We start from the raw sequence: 10,130 nt of genomic DNA on the forward strand, positions 1-10,130 counted from the left end.
GTGACTAGTCACGTCACCCACTCAGATCACAACCTACATCGTCGGACAGTAGGCAGGCTGTATTAAATGGTCTGGGAATCTAGCATGCAACGATAGAGCCAGACGTCCACTCACCTCTCTGGACAAGGTAGTGTGCATCCCCTTCCCACCAACCCTTTACCTGACGCAGGAGACAAACTGGCGACCCATACACGATGTAGCAGGGTAACGACTGACATGATAGGGGAGGAAACCTGTCACCACCCTTCCATGATCTGCTAGTAGTGGGCAGGGACCACCATGACTGGGTATATAAATACGTCTCGGGCTTAGGTAGAGCTCTCTGAACATTTTCTCCTTACATTCCCACATAAATAGATAATTCTAACTTAAGCATCGATGGTGTCCCTCGCCACCCCGAGCCCTAATCTCCTTGGGTCTTGCAGGTCGAATGGAGGAATCGCTGAGTTGCCCAAGCTATGAAACACGACATCAACACCCATCGTTTTAAGATCACCAACGATAAACAGTAATTCATATAGTTGGGTTAAAACCGACTTATCATTAGTAATCTTAAAATCCATAAATTTGTTGCCGAAAGAGTAGACCAGTAGACATTATATATCGAATTGGACAATTTGTTGAGGATGTGGCCTTTGCTTAGAAAGTCGTCATATTTCCACTTTCTCTGCTTCTCCTTTAACTCGGCACTTTCTTATGGAGTAGGATCGAGAATCGCCTCCAAGTCATCTTCCAAAATGTATACGAGCTTCAAAGTGGTGATGAAGAATATCATCTTTTGCTGCCAATGAACGAAATTCTGACCATCGAAATGATCAAGACGAATGAAATTTTGGTTCATCACTTAAATGGACTGCATCGCCTCCTTGATACAAGACATGTTCTAAAATTGTTAGAAATGTTTAATAAAATAATGGAATTGCAAAGGTAGAAAAATATAAATCAAGGCTCGATCGTAACGACAATTTATTTAGAATATAGTTTGCCATTTTCAATGTGTTATAAAATATTAATAAAATTGTTTTAGTATACGACGAAGTTCTTTATTTTCTCGCCGTTCTACCCTAGCATTTCTACAGAACAACCCATAAAATACCATTTTTTGAGAATTATAAAAAGGAGAGATTTTTTAAAAGGAAAACTCGTCTATTTTTATCTGTTCTGAAATTTCAACGGATTATCTTAGAACCTATAAATTTCACACCATTTTCATCTGTATCACTTTCCTGTAAAAGTTACACTATTTATTATATCCACGCATCGGTTTTCTCCTCATCTGGATCCCTATTATTTTCAACCAAACCCTAATCTCAACGAGATTTTGATCTTGATCTCGCCCCTAACCTGATCTAAAATCAAGCAACTTTCAGATCAATTTTCCTGCTAGCCAGGTAAATATTGCTATTTTCCTCTTCGTTTTTTCTAATAGTGGCTGTTCTTCGTTTATAGGGGCTTGATTTGATTTGATTTGATTTGTTTCTTTTTAAGATGTTCTCTGTTCGGTTAGACCTGTTTCATTTTTTTATTTATTAATTTTTAAAACTTAGCGATCTGTTCTTTCTATGGGATAGGTGTCGTTTATGGTATGTTTTTGTTAATTATCATGATTGTTATTGATGATAATGTTAGGTTTATCTATTATTGGTGACAGGGCTGTTGAGTTTTCAGGGTCCAGGTTAATCAACTTTTAGTGTGAAGATGTACGTATGCATGTATATGTGTAATAATATGTTTATAGTTCTTTGTAAATACCACTGGTTTGCCACATATGTTCTTAATACGACATATGCATATTTTTTCTTTTTCTTTTTCCCAGGAAATGGATAAAGTTAACAGAAATTTAATGTAGTACCAGAAAGATAAACAGAAATTGTCAGAAAATTACTTTTGTCACTATAATATACAATTGAGCTTTATGAATTTGTAAATCTAAGAAATGTAGGATGTACTTTCTGAGAATAAGAAGAGCACAATAAGAACATAAATGTAACAAAAATGTGAAGATTTTAACGATAGCTCGTCATTTGTTGCACTTTGGTCTGGACTTTCTAAAGCAAAATATCACCGCGTTTAATTTTTCTTACATTGTTTCTGTCACGTTTCAGGAACAGAAATGTCTTTTCCGCGTAATTTCACCTCACAGGTAGGCACTACCAATGATGACTATCGGTCCTCCTTCCGTAGGAACAACTTCGGCAACAACAACAGGAACAGAACCAGGAACTATTATAACAACAGAAATTATAGCAATATCAGTGACTTCTCTGGGAAAATTTGGCAGCATAATGACAATCTCAGCCATGCTAAGCCTGATCATTTCAGTCATGCTAATCCTGATGATTTAGGATTGCCATATTTGAAAAGGAGAAAACTCTCATCTTGTGCTTGGGGAGGCAGTGGGAGACAGTACGTGCCACCTGGGGCATATAACTTGGCCCCTCCAACCTGCAATTATGCAGTCTCTCGGACAAGATCCCATGCAGAGGCCTCTATGTCCAGTAGCTGTAAACGTGACTGCTCACAATTGGAAGATGATGAACCGGTCTTCATGTCTAGGGATGAGATTGAGAGGTACTCCCCATCAAGAAAAGATGGTATTGATGCTCTTCGTGAAGCTCATTTGCGGTACTCATACTGCACTTTCCTTCATAATCTTGGACTGCGACTCGAGCTGTAAGCTCTTCTTTCCAAATTTGGTTTCAATTATGATGTTCACTTTCTCATTTACGTCATATGAACATTGTGTATTTAGTCTCAAATTAAGTTATAAAAGCCAGAAATTGTTTTATATTATTTTTGGTACGAAAGTTTGATTTAATTTTATGTGACATCCATCTTTCAGGCCCCAAACCACTATTGGTACTGCTACGGTTCTGTGCCACCGGTTTTTTGTTCGACAATCACATGCTTCTTATGATAGATTTGTAAGTTCTTGTTTTTTTTTTTTTTTTGATAAGTATTTGTAAGTTCATGTTATGAGTAAAATTCCAGTGCATCTTTTAAAGTTTTGTGGATTTGATGACCAATAACTCAATAAGATCTTGGTAGGAAACTTGTTCTACTTTTGTGATCTGTAGCTGATGCTAAGATACCAATTCACTGAGTTTCCGGGTTAGGATCACATGAAAGAGTGTTGACAATTAGGAGGTTCTCCTTTGATTAGTTTGGATGTGGATTCTTCTAACTGATCGAAATTGAGTGGGTTCCTTCACCTTGGAATCAGTAGAGAGCATTGACTGAGGGAAGGAACCGAATAGTAGTACAGGAACGTACTCCTCTTCATAAATCAATAGGATCCTCCTGTTAAATTGTCCTTCCAATGTCAGAAATTATAATTTCTTGGAATCTGTGTTGTTTATTTTTTGTGTGGAAATTTTTCTTCAGTGGAAATAGTGCATATGATCTTGATCTGAGTTCTTGGTCATCCATATGTGATTTTTTTTTATAAGTGGTTATTCATATGAGATTGAACATGTCATGTCAGTCCCTACTTCTTAACCGGAGAGGGGAGTAGATGTCTTATTGTCCATTGTTCGAGTTATTTACTGCTATACAATGACATTTTCTTTGAAGTGCGATCTATCAATCTCATGGAAATCAAGTATTGATTTTGGTCTGGCTATGCTGCAGTTGATTGCTACTGCTGCTCTTTTTCTTGCTGCAAAGTCTGAGGAGACTCCGTGCCCTTTGAACAATGTGCTGAGAGTATCTTGTGAAATTACCCATAAGCAGGATTTTTCTTTCTTGTCCTATCTGCTTCCTGCTGTAAGTATATTTATTGAGGACAAAATTTGTTAGCATTTTAAGTGTGAATTCAAAGGACCGATATGTCTCTGTTTTAGCTTAACATTATATTACATTGAAAGTGGTTTCCAATTGCTCAGGAAGTCTTAAATTTTGTAATGCACCCCATTGTAGGTGTTTGACACTCCTTATTTTAAAATAAGTGTCGTTTGTATAGTACATTTAGTTTCAAATTTAATGCATTATGTTTAAAGAATATCAGTTCCTACAACTGCATGTTTATTGTATTCCTTAATGTGCTTTTAAAACGGATTTTTGTAATTAAAAATATTCTGCAACTTTTACTTATGTCAACATGATATGTACTGTGTAAACAGGACTGGTTTGAGCTGTATCGGGAACGAGTGATTGAGGCTGAGAATATGATACTGACTACTCTAAATTTTGAGCTAAATGTGCAACATCCATACGCTCCACTTACATCCGTTCTTAACAAACTAGGTCTTTCGCAAACTGTTTTGGTCAATCTGGCATTAAACTTGGTCAGTGAAGGGTAAGTTTATTACTTCCAATATTTTTCATTTTCTTTAATTGCATGTTGTATTTTTAACTGGTGCAATGTATTTTGCATTGGCTGTTTCTTAAGTTTGGTACACCTTATTAGCTCACGTAGAACTTCACTTGAAGATTTGGCACCTTCAACCTGTAGGTCTTAGTCTGGCAATGATCTGACCTTGTATCTTTTGTTTGTGGTTTGGGCCTTCACATTATGGCAATTCTGTACCATTGCAACACAGTTTAGCTGAAAAAATAGTGTAGGAAACAGAATTTTGACAGTGGGTCCTAGAAGAAGCTCAGCCATGTTGCAGACTTTTTGAGGTTCTGGTGGTTGTTCTGGCTGACAAGATGGCTACACCAGTTTTCTTCCCTTCCTTGGGACAGTTCAAAATTGAGTTTTTCATGTGTCAATAATTTCTTTGAGCAACTACTCTGTAGTTATTCTGGTATGGGATATTGATACTTTTGACATGCATATAATTGCAGGATCTGCACAAGATTAGCGTGCTCACATGTATGATTTTCTTAGCGGGCCGGTTGATATGCTGTTCATGGAAAGTTTTGTTTTACATCTGAAGTTGAACTGCTGATGGGTGTTGATTTCATCACGAAAACACCCCATGACCTTGGTCGTTGGCTATTAAAGATAGCCACAGGACCTGCAAAGCCAGTTTGCTGTACTATAAATTGTTTAAGTCCTCCCACACTTCCTCTGAATCTGTTTGGAATGGGTCCTCTAGACTTGCACAAACTTATGATTTGTGAGATATGGCAAGTTGCACTTGCTGTCCATTTGCTGACCTGGAGGTCAACCATTGACTAGGCAAGGATTTGCTTACCTTCTTGGAGAGTATTCTTTTTCTTTGTTGCCTATGAGTTTTCTTACCACCTGGGTGAGGGTATTTTCAGTTAGCTAGGGGATTTTTGGGTTTAGCAGACAAGTTGCCAAGTTGTTTTTGTCTGCCGTGAAAGTTTGAAACATCGGTTTAAGTTTGCCTTTTTTCTCCAACTAGTTTGGATTTTTTTTAAAACTCATCTCATGCATTATTTTTAACCATTATCACTTTGTACCGTAAATGATCTTCTCTAAATATAAATGAACATAAATTTGATTTCAGTTTTATCCAAGTATTATCAAGTGAAAACCTTACTGCTACAGTTTCGGTTCAAGTAGAAGTCTTACATCTGATGTATTTTTTCACCTGGTTGTGTGGTGTTCGGGACTGACTTGTTTCCTATTGTTTAAGTACTCTTGCTGATGAAAAAAGTGGCAGACACCAGAATATGCTTTAGTACCACTCACTTGGGATGGATAGGTGCTTACCAATTAAAAAAAAAAATTGGGATGTATAGGTGCTGAAAAGACTAGCCAATGCAATAGGCATGAAAAGGGAAATTGGAATGAAAACTGCTTAAAATCATTTAATTTGATGTGTGGCAAGCCTTACCTTCTTCTGTATTTATTTCGTTAATAATTTTTTATAATTTGCGGAATATCGTAGATTGAGTATTGGAAGGTGGTAAATGAGCTCTCACATTACTTGGAATGGAGTAGTTCTTGCTATTTATAATGATTCCAAGGGACTTCAATCTCCTCTCTTTTTTTTCTTTTTTTTCTTCTTCCTTCTTTTTTCTTCTTTTGTTCTTCTCCCAAGCCACATCTGTATGAACGAAAGAAGAGGAGGAAGAAGGAAATAAGGAAAAAAAAAGATTTAGGCAGCGGCTGAAAGAAGAAAACAAGAAGAAAAGAAGAGGAAGAAAAATAAAAGAAGAGAAAAAAAAGAATGAAAGAAAAGAAAGAAGAAGAGAAGAAGTGGGTGAAAGAAAAGAAAGAAGAAAAGAAGAAGCAGGTGAAAGAAAAGAAAGAAGAAAAGAAGACACTCGAAAGTGTGGGAGGCAGCAGTAAGCGATTAGGGTTTAGAACAAATATGTATATATATATATATATGTAGGGTTATATGGGCAAGCGGGTTTTAACCTGACAGCCACCCACTTGTTTTAAGTAATGTTATGAATCTATTCACCCATCCGCCTGCCCGGCCTGATGGGTGGGCGGAAAATCTGCCTTTACCCTTATGGGCAGGTGGATTAGCCTGGGCGGGCTGCTGGACGGCCCGCGATGTCTAGCCCTAACTATATCTAAAGAACATGTTACATACACTCAATGTACATGATTTATATTTGATATCTTAATGCTAAAATATCAATGAAATATATGTAAGATATTAGATAATATCAATCACTTCATGTTGCTAAACTATACTTTTCTAATTCTCAGAAATCTTATGATAAATTTCATCATTATTGTCATATTTTTATTTGTTAATGTTGTTACTTTTCTATAACTGCTGCCTTTTTTGTTGCTATTTTACTTTATGGGGAATCATTTTTTATAAATGACTCGATAAGTTTTTGAAGTCGTCAATATTGGAAATTAAATAAATAATGCTTTTTTTTAATATATTGCCAACATTATTATTAATGTGCTCTTGATGTTTTGGACTCGCAAAAACATTTGTTTTTTTAATATAATTTTCAATGTTATAATGATTTCAATTATTGACACTATAACCTCTAGGGTTGGCTCAAGTGGTGAAGGCCTTGGTCTTGGTGGTATGCTCCCTTCAGGTCTAAGGTTTAAATCCTATTGGGTGCAAACGATTTTTAGGGGACATCGGACTGGGGGAACTTCCCCTTGAATTATCCAATGTGCACTTGCGGGAAACTCCTTGCCGAGGGTCTATGCACCTCCGGGATTAGTCGGGACTTTGTTCTTGGACACCGAGTGCCAATAAAAGAAAAAAAATATAATTGACACTGTTATTATTGTTGTTATTGTTGCTATTTTATGCTATTACTATTGTTATTAATATTATAATTATGACTATTAGTACATAATAATTAAGGAAAATTACACTGTCCATGCTGCGACTAACATACATTTTACAATGTGCATCCAAAAGTGTCAAAATAGATACATTAACTACCAAAAAGTTAGAATGTGCATCCTTGATTTCTCTCTGACCGTAAGATTGATTCTCGTAACTTATATTTCATCACTTTTAATGGTTGGACAAGGATGCTATTTGACAGAAAGTGGTAGTTGAAGGTGCAGTTTGCCAATTTTCACAGTTTAGGGTGCACGCTACAAAGGTGTATTGGTTTTAGAGGGTGGAAAGTGATTTTTACTACTGCTACCACTGAAATTATTTAATGGTACATTACTATCACAATGTCACCTCCTCTTCTCCTTTCTTAAAATTTTCATATCTGTGAAGGCTTACAATTTGAAGGAGTTGAATGTCCCGATATTTAATCATCCATACGTTTTTCAAACTGAGACACAATATTTTTAGGCTTGACTATAATATGTCAAGGGATTCTCATTCCGATGTTGGGGTGTTTATCATCTCTTAAAAAACCATTTAAGTTGTTTAGTCAGTGTTGTAACTTCAAAATGTTTTCCAATTTTCCCTCAACACCCCCCTGGGTGGCCCACCCAGGAACTGAAAAGGGAAATGAAATCACTGTAGAACTTCTTTTAATTTTGTCCCTGGTCACATGAAGTTGCATTTCAAAATGTTGATCAATTTTTACTCAATTTCCCACTCCTTTTGTCTGTCCAAACTCTTCTATCGATTTCATTTTATGCACGTGTATTATCTGTTGATTCTGTTGGGTCTTTACCAATGCAGTTTAGTTTTTGCATTGACATTCAAAAAAAAAAAAAAAAAGAGAGACTTGTGAAGAAACCTCTCTACTTTTCAAGTTGGTGTTAAGATTTTTAGAGAAGATCCACTCCCACATAGTCTTCCGGAAGGTAACTTTTGTACATGCCTTTTTTCACCTTGTCTCTCTCCACATGCAACAAAAGCCCTTGTAACTGTCTACAAAATCAACTATAATTGAAAACCATGGTTCTCAATTATGTTGATCAATTTTCCCTAAAAGAATTCCCCCCCGCTCCAATCAGGAGCCGAAAAAGAAAAGAAATCATCTAAGAACATTTTTTAATTTTCTCCCTGGTCACATGTATGTTGTGTTTCAAAATGTGGATCAATTTTGTCCTCAATTTCCCCTTGTTTCAGTCTGTCCAAATTCTTCTACCGATTTCATCATGTATACACATGCATTATCTGTTGATTCTGTGGGGTCTTTACCATTGCAGCTTATTTTTTGGGTTGAAGAGTTAATATGAAGAAACCTTACTACTTTTAAGTTGGTATCTAAACTTTTAGAGAAGACTCCCTCACACAGTCTTCCTGAAGGTAACTCTTGCACATGCCTTTTCTCTATCCTTATCTCTCCTCACATGTTACAAACACCCTTGTCTACAAAAGCAACTACAGTTGCTGTTGCATGTACCGCAGCAATCTTTTGTTCTTTTTCTAAAAGGTCATCAACAGGCCTTGCTATACATCTATTATTTTTACAGATTGCTTCAACATATTTGTTTGTTAAATAAAAAAGATACATAGAACTTGTGCCTAATGTTTTAATCAATTTGATATAAATGATGCTTCTTTTGTTATATTATGCCTGCAATACTCCCTCCAATAGAAGATTTTGGGTGGTATTCTATAGTTGTTGTTAAATGTATGCTCTATTAGCATGAAAGCATGCGTGTCAACCAGCCTGTCCAGAAGCGGAGGATGTTGGTATTTGCTTTCTTGTTTGAATTGCATGTCTCTGGAATTAAAAGCCCGCAGCAGAATTGTTCCTGGGAGTTTGTTGTGTTCACTAGATGAGTACAACTTGTATGTTATAGTTTTGGTACTCTATCAGCAGTCCTGCAGAGATTCTTGGATACTATTCTACCTGCGTTGCTGCATTTTTAGTTGGTAAGGAAAATAACTTTGACTTGAAACTAATTGCTAATTACATTGTCTTATTTTTTTAGCTTTTTCGATAGATAACTGTTATATATTTGTAGCTGACATAATTTTGGCAATGTGGAAATGTATGTTTCATTGTTCGAGGGAATGAATGTTCTTTTGTGTTGCCTCGGATGGTTGGTTTGACTATTCATGTCTCTTCATGTTCTGATTTATGGTGGTTGTGCTGCTGCTTTTCTATCACCTTCTAAAGTCGAACGATTTTTGTTGTTGTAGGCTTCGAAGCTCGCTGTGGCTTCAATTCAAACCTCATCATATTGCTGCTGGAGCTGTCTACCTTGCTGCTAAGTTTCTGAATTTAGATCTTACTTCTTATCAAAATATCTGGCTGGAGTTCAAAGCAACACCATCAATTATTCAAGGTATTAGCATTCTAGTAATTGTTTTCAGACTTGTGTTCGATGTTCTCTCTTATGGACATGCGGTTGGGCGACCTTCAACCATCTTATCTACCAAACTAAGATTACCATGGCTGCATTTAATCTCCATGAACTTGACTGCTTGCTAGCATGCTACTCTCTACAATCTCTGACTGATACTGAAGTTAATCGGCACATTAAATATATGTGACAACATTAAAAGCTAATTTGGATGAAAACTTATAGTTAGCGTTATCATGCTTGCGTGATGCACAGATGTGTCGCAGCAGTTGATGGAGCTCTTCTGAGAAGGCTAGCAGAATACAAGTTGCAGGCTGCATGTGACGGGTGCTCTCCAGGTTTTGTAGGTAAATATTCTTGTAATTTGGGTCATTTGATTTGTGAAATGATGATAACAACAGTCGGCAGTATAGTTTAGGTTTTAGTGTAAGAGATCGACAGAAAAACAAAGAGCAGAATGCAAAATTAGAGATGAACTATGTGTTTGGGGGTCTGGTTCTAATACTACTACACATCATTCAAATGAGTTAAAAAAAAAAAAGATTCCTCTAAG

At 36.4% G+C, this 10,130-nt stretch overlaps 1 protein-coding gene across 3 annotated transcripts; it reads left to right on the forward strand.

Moving 5' to 3' along the window:
* Window positions 1-1,097: 1,097 nt before the first annotated feature.
* On the forward strand, window positions 1,098-10,130 carry LOC109005862 (cyclin-T1-5-like). 3 transcript variants are annotated; one of them, XR_004797780.1, is made up of 7 exons: window positions 1,098-1,391; window positions 2,106-2,673; window positions 2,843-2,924; window positions 3,631-3,765; window positions 4,122-4,297; window positions 6,881-9,143; window positions 9,414-9,527. XR_004797780.1 is itself a non-coding variant. In XM_018984932.2 (7 exons), exons 2-7 carry the CDS (start codon window positions 2,114-2,116, stop codon window positions 9,862-9,864), a joined length of 1,131 nt encoding a protein of 376 aa, XP_018840477.1. In that variant the 5' UTR covers window positions 1,105-1,391; window positions 2,106-2,113; the 3' UTR covers window positions 9,865-10,130. The 3 variants fall into 3 exon arrangements, 2 of the variants coding, with proteins under 2 accessions (XP_018840479.1, XP_018840477.1); XM_018984932.2 differs by lacking the exon at window positions 6,881-9,143 and adding an exon at window positions 9,833-10,130 and having other exon boundaries at window positions 1,105-1,391; window positions 9,414-9,559; XM_018984934.2 differs by lacking the exons at window positions 6,881-9,143; window positions 9,414-9,527 and adding an exon at window positions 4,789-6,047 and having other exon boundaries at window positions 1,100-1,391.

Source organism: Juglans regia, chromosome 12, assembly GCF_001411555.2.
Source record: "Juglans regia cultivar Chandler chromosome 12, Walnut 2.0, whole genome shotgun sequence".
NCBI classification, from domain to species: Eukaryota; Viridiplantae; Streptophyta; class Magnoliopsida; order Fagales; family Juglandaceae; genus Juglans; species Juglans regia.